The 16,222-nt window shown below is 41.3% G+C and overlaps 1 protein-coding gene across 5 annotated transcripts in view; it reads right to left on the bottom strand.

The window, feature by feature from the left end:
- Cfap206 (cilia and flagella associated protein 206) overlaps positions 1-16,222 on the bottom strand; it is a 40,598-nt gene that overhangs the window by 5,621 nt on the left and 18,755 nt on the right. For 4 of the 5 annotated variants that reach the window (XM_052717775.1, XM_052717773.1, XM_052717772.1 and 1 more), the window contains one exon: positions 13,362-13,555. In XM_052717775.1, coding sequence (XP_052573735.1) covers positions 13,362-13,555 — 194 coding nt within the window. Of the gene's footprint in view, positions 1-10,469; positions 11,893-13,361; positions 13,556-16,222 lie in introns of all 5 variants that reach the window. The other variant, XR_008213842.1, reaches the window with a different exon arrangement.

The following is a 16,222-nucleotide window of genomic DNA, read 5'->3' as shown; positions in this document are numbered from 1 at the left end:
TTGAGTATTGCATGAGTGCAGTACCCAAAGAGGCCAGAAGAGGATGTTGGCTCTCTTGAAACTGGAACTACATGCCATACTGAGTTGATGGATGCAGGTGCTGAGACCCAAACTCAAGCCCTCTGCAAGAGCAAGTGGTAAGTGCTCCTAACTGCTGAGCGATCTCTCCAGCTCCTTTACACAGCCTTTTTAATCTGAAAGACTCATACACACATTTGTGAGGAGGAAAAGTACATTTTCAAATGTCACATGAAAGCTCAAGTGAAAGTAGACACAAATAATAAACTGGAATTAAAAATGAAAATTGTCCTAGATGAGCAAGCTAACAAACAACTTGAAGCTAAACAAAGCTACTAGGGGGCATTAGAAAACACTTAGAACTGTGGGGACAATGGCTGTGTTTAAAAGCATGTGGCCTATAACTGAGTCAGTGCGGTTGATACATTCCTAAAGCACAAAAAGTAATGAGTCAGGCTGTTATCAAAGGAAGCCGGGAAACAAGTAGAACAAAATAAAGGAGGGACATGAGGGGAAGTGAGAGAGATTGCAGCATGAGACGGGAAACGGAAACAATGTGGAACAGGAAATGACCGAGAAAACGGTCTAATGAAAGCAAAAATAAATAACTATAATAATACAGGACCTGGCAAGACAAATCAAAACAGAGAGAGGCTAAAGGAAGGAATATGTGGAATTACAAAGCAGCATAATGCATGGGTAGGCAAGAGGATTGTGGGTTCCGGGAAGCACGGGCTACATGAGACCCTGTCACAAAAAGTACAAACTAACACAAAGGGTGACAGAAAAGGCTGGACATGGTGGCACACATCTTTAATCGCAGCATTTGGGGGACAGAGACACGACACATCTCGGTGAGTTCAAGGCCAGCCTGTTTTAAATAGCAATTTCCAGGACAGCCAAGGCTACCGAGTGGCTCAAAACCAAAAGCATCCAAAATGAACTGGGGGCAATAGATCATATAGAGATTAAACCAGTTATGGAAGATGACTGTAGCAGGAATCTTAGAAAGTCTTATTAATAAAATCAAACCTGAGGCCAGTTATTGGGGAGAATGCTGGGAGATCAGAGAAGCAGAACAAGCCACAGCTACCTCACCTTGCCAATTCCTCAGCTGATCCTGTTTCCTCAGACTGGATGCCTCTGAGTCCTCATCCAGAATGAATCTCAGCTGAACTGTGCTGCTCAAAGCCTAAAAGCTTAACCAGCCAAATGCTGGTGTTCACACTTTATATACCTTTCTGCTATCTGCCATCACTCCCTGGGATTAAAGACTCACTTTCTGGGATTAAAGGCGTGAGTCACCATGCCTGGCTGTTTCCAATATGGCCTTGAACTCAGAGATCCAGAGGGATTTCTGCCTCTGGAATGCTAAGATTAAAGGCGTGTGATACCAACAACTCTGAGATACCACCTTACGCCTGTCAGAATGGCTAAGATCAAAAACACTGAAGACACCTTATGCTGGAGAGGATGTGGAGCTAGGGGAACTCTCCTCCACTGCTGGTGGGAATGCAAGCTTGTACAACCACTTTGGAAATCAATATGGCGCTTTCTTAGAAAATTGGGAATCAATCTCCCCCAAGATCCAGCTATACCACTCTTGGGCATATACCCAAGAAATGCTCAACCACACCATAAGAGCACTTGTTCAGTTATGTTCATATCAGCATTGTTTGTAATAGCCAGAACATGGAAACAACCCAGATGCCCTTCAACTGAAGAATGGATAAACAAAATGTGGTACATATACACAATGGAATACTACTCAGCAGAGAAAAACAATGGCATCATGAGGTTTGCAGACAAATGGATGGATCTAGAAAAAATCATCCTGAGTGAGGTAACCCAGACTCAGAAAGACAAACATGGTATGTACTCACTCATAGCAGGATACTAGACATGAAACAAGGATGACTTGTCTGCTACTCACATCACCAGGGAGGCTACCTGGAAAACAGGACCCCAAGAAAGACACAGGGATCACCCAATGACAGAGAAATGGAATGAGATCTACATGAACAGCCTGGACATGAGTGGGGGTAATGAAAGGCGAGGGTTGAGGGAAAGAGAGCTTGGGGGAGCGGGAGATCCCAGCTGGATCAACAACAGAGAGGGAGAACAAGGAATAGGAGACCATGGTAAATGAAGACCACATGAGAACAGGAAGAAGCAAAGTGCTAGAGAGGCCCACAGAAATCCACAAAGATACCCACACAACAGACTGCTGGCAGAGGTCGAGAGACAGCCTGAACTGACCTACTCTGGTGATGGGATGGCCAAACACCCTAATTGTTGTGCTAGAAACCCCATCCAACTACTGAGGGATCTGGATGCAGAGATCCATGACTAGGCCCCGGGTGGATCTCTGGGAGTCCAATTAACGAGAATGAGGAGGGTTTATATGAGCGAGAGTTGTTGAGACCAAGGTTGGATAAAGCACAGGGACAAATGGCCAAATGAATGGAAACACATGAACTATGAACCAATGGCTGAGGGGTCCCCACTGGATCAGGCCCTCTGAATGGATGAGACAGTTGATTGGCTTGATCTGTTTGGGAGGCACCCAGGCAGTGGGACCAGATCTTGTGCTCATTGCATGAGTTGGCTGTTTGAAACCTGGGGCCTATGCAGGATTGTTTGGCTCGGCCTGGGAGGAGGGGACTAGACCTACCTGGACTGAGTCTACCAGGTTGACCTCAGTCTGTGGGGAAGGCTTTGCCCTGGAGGAGATGGGAATGGGGGGGGGGGTGTTGAGGGGAAGGTGAGGGGGACGGGAGGGGGGAGAACAAGGGAATCCGTGGCTGATATGTAGAACTGAATTGTATTGCAAAATAAATTAATAAAAAAAAAAAAAAAGAAATGAAAGTTAGTAGTTAGACATTACAATAGAAGTTGTAGTCATATTAGATATGTTTTAAAAATTGAGCAGATATATTTTAGACAGGTCATCTTCAAACCCTTCAGAGATCTACAGAATATGGCATTTAAAATGTTTTAATAACTTAGAAAATTTTTCTTTTTTGTTATGATTATGAGACATGTCGGCTCCTGGCAGTACCAATCTACTTCAGAGAAAATATGGGCATTGAAGAAACTGCATATGGAGTTAACTTTCATTGTGGCAAAAGTTAGCCACTGGACAACAAAGTATCCTTGAATCAACTGCTGACAAAATGGACAGACAGGACATGAAACAAAGGACTACTGATTCTTGCCAAAACGAGTGTGGTTATGGCTTTATCAAAAGGCATCTTCTGAGGCCAGGACAATATGGCACCATCCCTGAAGTGGCCTTCGCAATTTGGAAAAGGTACAGTGCCCTTTTCTTCGAAGGCAGCTGAATAGGCAGTGGGCCGATGGCTTCTGATGTGCAATGGAACAGCAGCTGAAACAGTTATTCTTGAAGAGTAACTAAGCTCACGCCTCGCAATAGTAAACTGGCATTTGACAGAGGGATGTGGAGAAGAACGGGATGTTAAGATGAAGCCATATATACACAGCCAAGAATGGACAGCTGAATTAAAAAATCAACAACAATTTCCAGAATTTAAAATCCTGAGTCATGACATGACACTAGTGGAATTCAGGTGTTTCTGGTACATGGACTGCTCTCACCCAATGTGAGGTTGAACTGTCGACCTTGTGTACATCCTACCTCACAAATGAGTCTGTCAGATATGCTAAGCCTATAGGCTGAAGATGATGCCCCAACACTGTGGAGAAACCTCAGGTGACTGTCCAGGCAGCTGGCTGTTTCTGTCAACTCACAAATTTTTTGGAAGTTGCTTGCATGCACTTTCTGTTTTTATTTTTGTTAGCTAATATTATTTCCTTCTTGGGTCTCTGAGGGAGTTGAAGATTAGTTAGTTATAGTTGAAGGTTAGTTAGTTATAGTTGAAGATTAATTAGGATAGAAAGTGAATTAGATACATTTTGGACTTAACAAAATAGGATAGATAATGAAATTATTTTCTCTGAATTTGTCAAATACAAATGGACTAGACATTGTTTAGACATTTATTACTTGTATATATTGTATATAGTCATTGTACTTTTGTATATAATTTTTCTTTTGTTAGTTATAACCTTTTTCTTTTTTTTCCTTTTTATTAAAATAGAAAAGGGGAAAAAAAAATAAATAAATTTTAAGATTGAAAAAAAAAAAAAAAAAAAAAAAAAAAGGCGTGTGATACCACTGCCTATCCTCTATGTTTAATATTGTGGCTGTCCTGTTCTCTGACCCCAGATAAGTTTATTAGCATGCACAATATTTTGGGGAACACAATACCACCACAGATGATCATGAAACCTTCATGAAAATAATTTAAATAAATACCTAGAAAATAACTCATTAAATCTGATACAAAAATAAGTAGAATACTGTACCTGAAAAATCTTAATATTAAATTATAGAATATATATTAAATATTAAATATAATAAAACTCGGCAAAGTTAGCTCAGTCTTAGGTAAAATTGTTTAATCTCATAAGTAAATTAACATATAATAATTGAGATACAGGAAGATTATGGAGTAAAAGCTGAATCATCTTTTTTTTTTTTTTTTTTTTTTGTTTTTGTTTTTCGAGACAGGGTTTCTCTGTGTAGCTTTGCGCCTTTCCTGGAACTCACTTGGTAGTCCAGGCTGGCCTCGAACTCACGGAGATCCGCCTGGCTCTGCCTCCCAGTGCTGGGATTAAAGGCGTGCACCACCACCGCCCGGCTTGAATCATCTCTTAACAGATGTAAAAACAATTTTATATCATCTAGCAAGTGATAAAACATGGGGACTTTTAACCTAACAAAATCCACAGGGAGTGGGGGGGTGGATATCCTATAACAACCCACATCATGAAATGAAAAGGTTCTCCAGGAAGACAATGGCACCTGCTTTAACCACTTCTATTCAGTACTGTACTAAGGCTACTCGTCAATGTAGCAAGAAGAAAAAACAATGACGTGTAAGATAAATACAGGCTCACATAACACGGCCCATACCATGACTACCACCTGCTCTATTCCCTAGCTGGGCAATGATTGAGGTGCATCATTTGCCTTTGTTTTCTTTGTTTCCAGCCCAACTTTTACCTCCACTAAAAAAGCTGGGGCATTTTATTAATTCTCAGTTTTAAAATTAAGTGAAGGAGATTTGCTGAGCTGATGTCAGGCCAGGACAATGTACATGCCAGGTTCCCTTAAAAACAAGAGGATGTTTGCAGAGTTTGGGCAGAATACTGTCTTCACATTCCAACAGGTATTTCCTTGACCACATGTCATGTTCTTCACATTTACCTTCTGGGGAAAGGTCCAATTAGTGACATCTAAACAGCTGCTCTTTGTCCAGTAGAATAAAAGGCATTAGCAGATTGATACCTTATGCATTACATATTTTGTAATCAAAGCTGTAACAGTATGATATGGCTAAGAATAAAGACTCTGGATCACGACTTCCAGCAGTCTGACTGCCTCCTCGTCACTTGCTCCATAGCTCCAGCTTCACCAGATCTCAGAAAGGACCCCAACTGTTCCTGCTCCACCCTCCTAAAACTGCCTCCACATTGGAACATGGAATTTGGGGTAGCCTAAATCTGTATTCCTAGGCCACGATCATTCATATTTGGCTTCAAGATAAACTATCTCCTATTCCCTTTGAGGTAAGAGTTCTGGTTTGTGTCAACTTCTATGGTGCCAGAAGTTAGTATCCCCAGAACAGGCCACTTTTTCACTGAAGGGGTCGCTTAGGTGGTTGCCAAGGACTGGCAATATGGACCTCTGTGTCCAAACCCTCTTGCATTATGTCCTCGGGTGGATTTTGGGGAGTTCTTTCTCGGTCCTCTCACATCTTTCTTGGTTTTTTTTTGAGGGCTCATTGGTTTATTCTAAACTGAATGCTTAAGGATCCTGTTTGGTAGATAAATACTGCTTCTTTTTTAATTTTCTTTCAAAGTGTTTGGTTTAAGGTATCTATTTTGTTTGTCTGACATGGTTTTTGTTGTTGTTGTTTATTTGCTTTTAGACTTTTAAAGGTATTTTGGTTTGTTAAGCTTGCTAGCAGTTGCCCCCTTCCATATCTAATCTAAGGGAAGAAAGTTTGGGGGAGGAACCCCAAATAGATATTTGGTATTCCATTGGTCTTATGTTTGATCAGTATATAACTCAACTTTCAAGTGTAAAAAAAATGAGAAAATTTAACTATGGATAAGTTGACTTTATGTTTCCCTTTATGAGGAATATTTATTATCTTTAAATTAGTTTGTTTTGTTCACTTAACTAAAGGTCAAAGGCAGTAAATTTTTAGAAAATCACAAATAGGCAGCCTGCTTGAATTATAATTAATAATAAATTATAAGAGTCTTAATTTACAAAAATTAATAAGAGCTTCAGAAAACTATGTGTTAAGAAGAGGTATTATTTTTTTAATTTAAAAGTTTGAGATTAAATCTGAACTAGAGACACATTCTGAGAACAACCCCCTTTCTTTGATCTTGTCTATTCCTCCTTTATCTCCTAACAGAGCAAATCTATGTCAACGGAAAAATTGTCATGGCCTATTTTAAGATAACAAGCAGAGAGAAAAGGTATTCCCTGCTACATTAAAAATTCTCTTTTGTAAAGGGTGCTTTCTCTTGGGAAGTCTACATTCACACTTTGATACTTATTTTCCTCCTTAACTAGCACTCCTTAAACCCCTACGCTTAAGCCTGAATTACAGTGTCTTTAGTATACCAATTAGTCCAAAATTTCTTTTTAGCATCTGTACTGGCTCTTGTCAACTTGAGCCGTCTAGGAAGAGGGACCCTCAATGGAACAAATGCCACCATCAGATTGGCCTGTAGGAAAGTCAATGGGACATTTTCTTGTAATGATTGGTGTGGGTGGTGCCACCCCCGGGGCAGATAATCATAAGCTGTATAAGAAAGCAAGCTAAGCAAGTCCTGGGTAACAAGTCAGTAAGCAGCATTCCTCCATGGACTCTACCTGAGTTCCTGCCCCAGCTTTTCTGATGATGGGAGTGGGCCAAAGAAACACTTTCCCTCCCAAATTGTTTTTGGTCAGTGTTTTATCACAACAGTAGAAAGTAAATTAAAATTGTGTCAAAGCCACGAATCCTAATTTGTCCTGAGCTGAGGAACTCCATAGGTAAGATGACTATGTGGAGCTAGTTTTTGCTCCCTCACCCCTTACAGCTCTGGAGGATCATGCTGAGACCCATCATGAAACACTGTTAACCAGTTTCCCCATCTGTCAGTTGGCTTGTACACAATGCTAAGCACAGCTTGCATGTTACCGTGGGTTCTTTTGTTTCTGTTTTTATGGCCAGAGACTTAAGTGTTTGATCATTCTAGACTCATCTATACCCCAGTCCTGGGTGTGATCAAACAGGATACAGCTTTTCTTGAGGGAGACATTATTTTAAAGGGGCTGATACCCCAAGACATTCTAAGCCATTCTCTTGGTTCCAAGAGACTACCCCCAGAACACAATGATGAAACTACTTATCCAAAGCAGGACATTCTGGATCCAAGGTAGCACATGAAGAATAATTTCCTCTATACTTACTTCCTTTTAACCTGAAGTCTTCAACATGCTCTGTGCTTCTCTGCTTTCTTTCTCTAAAGCTAATAACTTAGTCACAGGAGCTCAACCAGCTTCCACCCTGTGATATTCTGAGGAAGGGGCTGACTTACATAAATGATCATAATAGATAATTTTAAACTCTATATGTCCTCACTTTATAAGAGGTTAAAAAAACAGCTGTTTATCACTGTCTTTAAACTCTACACTAGACAGAAACATTTCCAATCCATGGGTCTCTAGGGATACCTAGAGGGAAAAACAGTCACCTGAGTATACATAATGACAGAATCCTGGGTAAAGGGCTGTACAGGACAGGCATGTGCTCCTAATCCAAGGTAAGAGAGAGACCAGCGCTGCCAGATCTAGGAAGGGAACTAAATTCTAGATTGATGCTGGGCCAGTAGGATGATGCCTGATCCAAGGAACTATAATTCTTCCCTTTTTCTTCTAGTACATAAGCAAGCATTAGAAATATAATTTAGCCTCGCTATAAATTAAAAGAGTAAAAACTTTGACCTAAAATAACATTTAAAAAGACTTTTCTTCAGCTGGACATGGTAGTGTATACTGTTAATCCCAGCATTCAGTAGGCAGAGACTTTGAATTTGAGGCCATCCTGGTTTACATAATGAGACCCTGTCTCAAAGAGGAGGAGGAGGAGGAGGAGGAGGAGGAGGAGGAGATATTGTCTTTCTTCTTTATTTATTGTTGTTTGTTTGTGACAAAGTCTTGCTTTGTAGACCAGGCTGGCCTCAGAATTGTAGAGATCCACCTGCTTCTGCCTCCTAAGTGCTGGAATTTGTTCCTAGCAAAAAAGGCTTTTTCATCAGCAAAGACATACTCACCATGCTATTTAAGCTTTAACAGGAACCACTTCACCTTTGGATCATCAATGTCGCTACAGTTTCTTACAACTTAAAGGGCATATAAGCTTTCTACCTTTTGACTAGGTACACCTAGAGTTCATGTATTATGTCATATGAGTCTAGATATTGTGTTCATGCATTGTGCTCCAAAAGGTATGTACTATGGTCACTTCAGTTATTTTATTTTTTCATTCACTTTTATTATGTGCTAAAACTGTTCTTATTACTGGCATGCCCTATTAAAATGCACATTTTATAAGTCTATTTGGGTGATATATTAAACAGCCTGACAAATACACAATGCCTTATCAACTGAGAAATGTCCCCCAAGGCCCCACTGGTGCGCTGTTTGGGGACATAGGTTGGAACCTTTATGAGGTGCAGCCTCGCTGAAAGAAGCATACCATAAGGACAGGCTGTGGGAGTTTATAGCCCCACCACAGGTCCAGTGCATGCTCTTTCCTTCCTGTATGACAACAAAATGCCAGAGTCCTGTTCCTCCTGTTCCGGCCATGCTCTCCTGACTCTGACCCCCTGGAAGTCGAAGCCTAATTAGCTTTCTTTCGAAGTTGCTTTTGGTTATGGAGATTTTTATCACAGTAACAGAAAAGTAAAAGTTCACGTGGGTACACTGAACACCAAAAAACAAATTAAAGCTGTGTCTTGGGGGTCTGTTTCTTCCACAAAACATTAAAATATTATTTGTCTATATAGCTGCATTCATTGGATAAGATAAAGGTTTCATGAAGCTATAAAATGTAGCACCATATATATTCTTGATAGAAGAATAAAGACCGAGATTAGAGAGGCATATGCAGGCAGCTATGACATTTGTTAGTGGTTGTTTTCCTATTGTAGGTGCTGAGGGTCAGGTGTTTTACTCTGCACTTTCATGTGGAAATCCCTTGTCTATCCCCTTTAACATGTGTTTTCCAACAGGACGTTAGGTGCAGGGCTGAAGAGGTGTCTTAGCTGTCATGTTCCCGGCTCCCATGGCAGGTGTCTCATGACCACATAGAATTCCAACTCCAGGGGATCTGGTGACTCTGGCCTCTATGGGCATCTGCATACATGCATGTGTGTGCGTGTGTGTGCATACACGCACACACGCGCGCACACACACACACACACACACACAGAGTTTTTAAAAAATCCTAAAAAGTTAGTTATTAAAATGACTTTAAATGGTTAATTTCCATGTGTGATTTTTTAATTTGAAAGTCCTTTTTGAAGCCATTATTGAAATTTTAATTAAAAAGGAGCAAGCTGTATCTCCTTGTGTAACTTTTTTTAGCCTTTTAGTATTAGCTGAAGTGAACTGATAAGTTTTTTAAAGACTTATTTAGCACTATCTGATGAGAACTTATTTCTACTATAGTTCATAGAAAGAATAAAATGCCTCTAAAAATCACCAAGTTTGAGTACGGCACAATTAACAGACGAGCTACAGGGAAAATATATGATACCACAAACCAATTCCCCTAAAATATGTCTTTGTGTTCACGCAATTCCAATTTAAAAACAAGAAAGACTTTTTGGGGACTTGACAAATTAACAAACTTACATGGAGACATTTGAAAATAAAGGCAGACAACAAATCTACAGTTTGCCTTCTCCGTAGATTTCGTAACTGTAGATTAATCAACTGAGGAACAAAACTATGTGGGAGAACTGGTTGTGTAGCTAATTTCCTCCAAACTGAGATGTTTACCCTTGAGAGAAACTTAAGACTCAGGGAGATAATGAAACTTACAAGGTTTGTGTATTAGTCAGGGTTCTCTAGAGTCACAGAACTTACAGAATGACTCTTTCTCTCTCTCTCTCTCTCTCTCTCTCTCTCTCTCTCTCTCTATATATATATATATATATATATATATATATATAGATATATATATATATATATATATATATATATATAGATAGATAGATAGATAGATAGAGATGTAGACAGATAGGTAGCTAGATATACGTATAGATATAGATGGGAATTTATTGGAATGACTTACAGGCTGCAGTCCAACAATGGCTAGTTGTGAACAGAAAGTCCAAGAATCTAGTAGTTGCTCATTCCCACAAGGCTGAGTGTCCCACCTGGTCTTCTGTAAATGCTGGACTCCTGAAGTAGGCTCCAATGACAGTGAAGGAATGGATGTGCTGACAAGGTGACAGCAAGCAGGCAAAGAACAAACCCTTCTTTCTTCCCTTGTCCTCATAGAGGCTTCCAGCAGAAGGTCTGGTCCAGGTTAAAGGTGTGCTTTCTCATCTCCAGGTCTGGATTAAAGATGTGTGTCTTCCAGCCTCAAGATCTGGATCCAAGGCATCTTGTTTTGCCTCAAGATCCTAACCACAGGTGTGTCCTCCGTTTCGGTACTGTAGTTCATTCCAGATATAGTCAAGTTGACAACCAAGAGTAGCCACCACAGCTTGGGAAGCCCACACAGTTAGAAGATTTACAGGACCACCCCCCAACCCAGATATGATCAAAGCAGTACTTAATTGCTAGGAAGAGGAGACTGTACAGTGGAGTAAGTTCTGGGCATGCAGCTTTTCTGGGTCATCAACCACGCAGAAAGGGGCTTTTTTTGCTGGGGGGATGAGACAATCCAGTGAACCTAAGTTCCAGGCACATAGCTTACCCCAGTTATCATCCATGCAGAAATGGGCTTTTCAGCAATGCAACTGCTTTTTCAGTCACTCATGCTCCTGTAGGTAACCCCAATAAACGCACTGGTTCAACGAGACAGGCATGGATGGGATCTATTTTCCTTAGTCTGTTAGTGCCCTCTATAGGATAAAGACATTCATTCTCATCTCCCACAGAAAACTCATACAACACAATCAATGTCTGAATACAGTCTCACACAAGAGAAAGTGAATTGGACCCTGTGAAGGGTGATGAGATATGCAACTGAAGCTGATTCCTCTGAGGGAGGAAATCCAGAGACAATCCCAGTATGACTACAGTTCCCCAAATGGTATGAGATAGTGTGCGTCCTTGCTGTAGTGGCCAATGCATGCACTCTCCAACAGATATAATAACCTGCAACCAAAGCTGAGCTGTCTCAGAGTAGAGCATGCTTAGGGAGGATTCTGGGGTGGCCATCTTTCTCTACATGGCATGGGTCAGCATGCTTCCTTGATGAACAACTCCACTCCATGTCAGTATGAAGAAACACCCAAAATAGATGATGGACTAGAAAATTCATATATTGCCATCACTGAACTCCTGGGAAGAAATGAACAAAAGGTGTGCAGGGGGCAGGGCAGTAGGGGGTGGGGCGGTAGGGGGTGCTCATAGGTCATAGACAACACCTGACCTTAAATACAAAGGAGGTGAAAAGTCCATGGCTCAGGATGCAGATGGGGTCCTCATGGTTCCAGCAGTAATCGGAGACTACTTTGCATCTGGAAGGCCTGAGCTGAGGAAGACTTAAACAAGAGAGGAAAAGCCCTCACAGTCTGGTCTGTAGCAGTATGGGATAAGGAACAGATGAGATGACTGTGCCACAGAGCTGAAAATCTGAGTGTAGTGGTTAATGGTAATTGTCAACTTGACATCTAGAATCACCTGGGAGGGAGTTTCAGTGAGGAGTTGTCTCCATTAAACGGACTATGGGCATGTCTGTGAGCCATTTTCTTTTATGTTAAGTGAGACGGGAAGACCCATCTACTGTGGCTGGAAGGATGGCTTAGCAGTTACGAGTGTGGAAGTCCAGCTTCAGGGGACCTAACACCCTTCTCTCCACCCCACAGGCACTGCACCCACACATACACAACATCCTCCAACACACACAAAATTTTACAACTTCTTTTAAACCTTAAAAATAGGAACCTCCAATGAAGAACTCCTCTGACAAAAGTAACTGGTGGCTGACAGACTTGAAATTTTATAGCTTGTAAGTAATATTGAGCGTGAACAAAAAACCACTCATCAGCCCCTTGTATCCATTTTTAATTCATAAATATATATATATATATGTATATTGTATTTGTTTGTTTGTTTAAGGTGGTGTCACACGGCATAGCCTGACCAGCCTGGAACTCAATAGGCAGATGAGGCTGACTTCGAACTCATGGACATCTGCCTGCTTCTGCCTTGTGAGGGCCAGGATTAAAGATGTGTGCTACCAAAACCAGCTTTAGTTATTTTATTCATGACATCAAAAGCCCCAGAAGGGGACCTTGATTTCCTGGGTATCAAAATGAAGGCCCTGCTGGGGCTCCCTGTGATTCCTGGTAACACTTCCTTCCTACCTTTCAATTCTTTTTTTTTTTTTTGGTTTTTCGAGACAGGGTTTCTCTATGTAGCTTTGCACCTTTCCTGGAACTCACTTGGTAGTCCAGGCTGGCCTCGAACTCACAGCGATCCGCCTGGCTCTGCCTCCCGAGTGCTGGGATTAAAGGCGTGCGCCACCACCACCCGGCTCCTTTCAATTCTTTAATTGGCGGGAAAATGATCTCATTCTTGTACCCTTAAACGGTATCAAGTGGGTGAAAGTGAGAGGGCCTGTGTTCAAATTCCCAGCACCTACCTAGAAGCTAGCATAGCCATACATGCCATAACCCCAACATGTGGTTGGGGCCAGAGACTGGTACATGGCCAGAGCTTAGTGGCTAGTGAGCCTGGCTGAAACAGTGAATTATGGTTCAAAAGGTCCCAAAAGTAAGGTCAGGAGCGAGAGAGAGAGAGAGAGAGAGAGAGAGAGAGAGAGAGAGAGACCCAATGTCCTTCTGCTTCTGCACGTGCATGCAGCACATACGTGGGTATCCCCACACACAGGCAAAAAGATGCTGAGCTTCCCTGGCAGAAGAAATACACAATAAACACTACTGAGACACCACTTTAATCCAGTCAGAAATTACAACCCCAGGTAACTGCAAGTGTTTACCACCTTTACCTGAGAATATGGTATGAGAGTTTCAAACTGTTGATGAAGTTCTAGTAGCTGAATTAGCTCTGCATTCTTTTTGGCTTTTTCTTTAATCAAGTTAATATAACGTTCAGGATTTTCTGCGAATGAATATGCAGCATCTCTGGTATTGAAAGTGTAATATTTTTCTTTATGTTTCAAAATTCCAATGGATGGATTTCCTGTGAAAATTAAGAACAATAATTTAAGCATGAAACAAGTGACTTTTTTTTAATGATAAGCCATAGTACCTGTAGGGGAATGTTATTTTAAGGTGTATTACTTTTGTTCATGTTGCATTTGTTTAACTCTGTGAAGCTGTGTTACTGTGCCTGTCTAAAACACCTGATGGTCTAAGTAAAGAACTGAACGGCCAATGGCGAGGCAGGAGAGTGAAATAGGCGGGGCTGCCAGGCAGAGGGGATAAATAGGAGGAGAAATCTGGGAGGGAGGGAAGGAAAATAAGAAGTACCCAGGACTTCAGGGACCAGCCACCCAGCTACACATCTACACTGCAAGTCACGGAGTAAGAGTAAGATTTACAGAAGTGAGAGATCAGGAAAAGCCAGAGTCAAAAGGTAGGTGGGCTAATTTAAAGTTAAGGAAAACTGTTAAGAAACAAGCCAAGCTAAGGCTGGGCATTTATAAGTAAGAATAAGCCTCTGTGTGTGATTCATTTGGGAGCTGGGTGGGGTCCCCTAAAAGAGCAAAAACCAACAGCAGCAGTACCAATGTTGTTGTGGTTTTGTTTTTGTTTTGTTGGTGGTGTTGGCAATCCAGCCAGAGCCTTTCACATGCTAACCAATACTCTACCACTGAGCTACATGGCCATCCCACACACTGCATTTTAACATATCAGTTCTATTTTTATTTTGCTAAAATGTTATTAAACAATAAATGTGTGAAATTCATATTAAATTATATATTTTTATTTTTAAATTTAAAACATATTTTATGAGACTGAAGAGATGGCATACCAGTAAGAATTAAGTAGGGCTCTTACACAGGACCCAAATTCCGTTCCCAGCACCTTCATTAGTGGCTCATAACTGCCCCTAACTCCAGTTCTCAGGATTCAATACCTTCTTTCGGCCTCCACAAGCACCTGCACTTATGTGTATATAGCCCCATGAAGACATACACATATACACATAATTTAAAAAGAAAGTAAATCAGGGGATGGAGAGATGGCTTAGTAGTTAACAGTAAGTATTGCTCTTCCAAAGGACCTGAGTTTGGGTCTCAGCATCCTGTCTCATAAAACGTGTGACTCCAGATCGTCTTTTGACCACCAAGGGTACCTGCACACATGTTGCATTACTCACACAGCCAAATATATACACATAAATCAAAATACAAATAAATCTTTAAAAATTGAGTTTTATGTACAAATCCTCCTATACAGATGAAATACATGTAAAAAAATCTTATGAAAACCATTTAATCTATTTGGTAAAATTTACAAAACTACTTAAATTAATCTGATTACTAAGGTGTAGAAGGCCCGAGGTCCTTGTGCTCATAGACAAGCACTAGGGGAACAAGGAATATTAGACACGAAGGGCTGTATCTTCAACAGAAGACACACATACCTGGAGTGGATACAGTTGATAGCCTGGTGATCTGTGCTGTCTGTAGGGCCAGGTCACGTCTGAGCCCCCAGACTGTTATGTTTATCCCAAACTCTTCCTCTCTAGACCCTTATCCTGAGCACCGTTTCTCAGTCACTAGAACCTGTCTTTATGGAAGAGGTAACAAGTACTGTGCAAACGAGTTTTGATGTAGTCACGGCTAAAGCTTTACTGGTGATAATACATATATAAAATAAAATTGTTTTCAAAATAAATAGTAATTTCGATATTGAGAGGCAATACATTATTATTCAAAAAGTGCTGTGTGGAGTGGGAATGACAAGAAGCCTGCTGGGGCTGTGGCATAGTTAGATCTAGTTGTCAACATGACGTGTGGGGAGAAGAAACCTCAATTAAGAATTGCTTCCATCAGGTTGGCCTCTGGACATGTCTGAGAGGCCCTGTTTTGCCTGCTAACTAATGTAGGAGGGCCCGCCAACTGTGGACAGTGCCATCTCTAGGCTTGGGCTGTGTAAGAAAGGCAGCAGAGGAAGACATGGAGAGCATGCCGGTAAGCAGGGTTCCTCATGGCTCTTTGCTTCAGTTCCTGCCTTGAGTTCCTGTCTTGGCTTCCTTCAGTGATGGACTGTAAGCATGTAAACTGAAGTGAACTGTTTCCTTCCCCAAGTTAGAACTGGTCTGTGTTTTATTACAGCACCAGAAAGCAAACTAGAATGTACTCTAGTCCTATAACCTTAGCACGGGCCAGCCGGGGACAGAAACAGGAGGTAGCTGGGGTGTGTAGCTGCCAGCCTAACTCCAGACTTAGTGAGAGAACGTGAATCAAAGGAATAGGGCAAAGAATGATAGAGAAGGGCACCAGATGTTCCCCTTCTCCTCCTTTTCCTCTTCTGTGGAGACAGGGTCTCCCTACTCAGACCTGGCTGTTCTGGAATTCATTGTATAGACCACAGTGGCCTCAAGATCACAGAAATCCTCCTGCTTTACTTCCTAAGTGCTAGGATTAAAGGTGTGCACTACCATGCTTGGCCAGATGTTGTGTTCTTGTCTCCACTAGCCCTGTACACATCTCCACATATAATGCACATACACCACACACACTCGTGTTTATACGCACACCACTCCTTTAGTGTGGGGGTCTCTGCAAACACCAGGGCCAACAATGTTATATACGTATATATATCACAGAGAAATGTTACTTAATAAGATATTTCCTTAGAAGACTCTAACAGAGTCTTATGTTAATGGACTGTAACT

This window comes from Peromyscus californicus, unplaced genomic scaffold (assembly GCF_007827085.1).
Source record: "Peromyscus californicus insignis strain IS unplaced genomic scaffold, ASM782708v3 Scaffold_5__1_contigs__length_169319896, whole genome shotgun sequence".
NCBI classification, from domain to species: Eukaryota; Metazoa; Chordata; class Mammalia; order Rodentia; family Cricetidae; genus Peromyscus; species Peromyscus californicus.
Note: the sequence above shows the minus strand (reverse complement) of the source record. Positions and strands in the feature narration are given on the sequence as shown.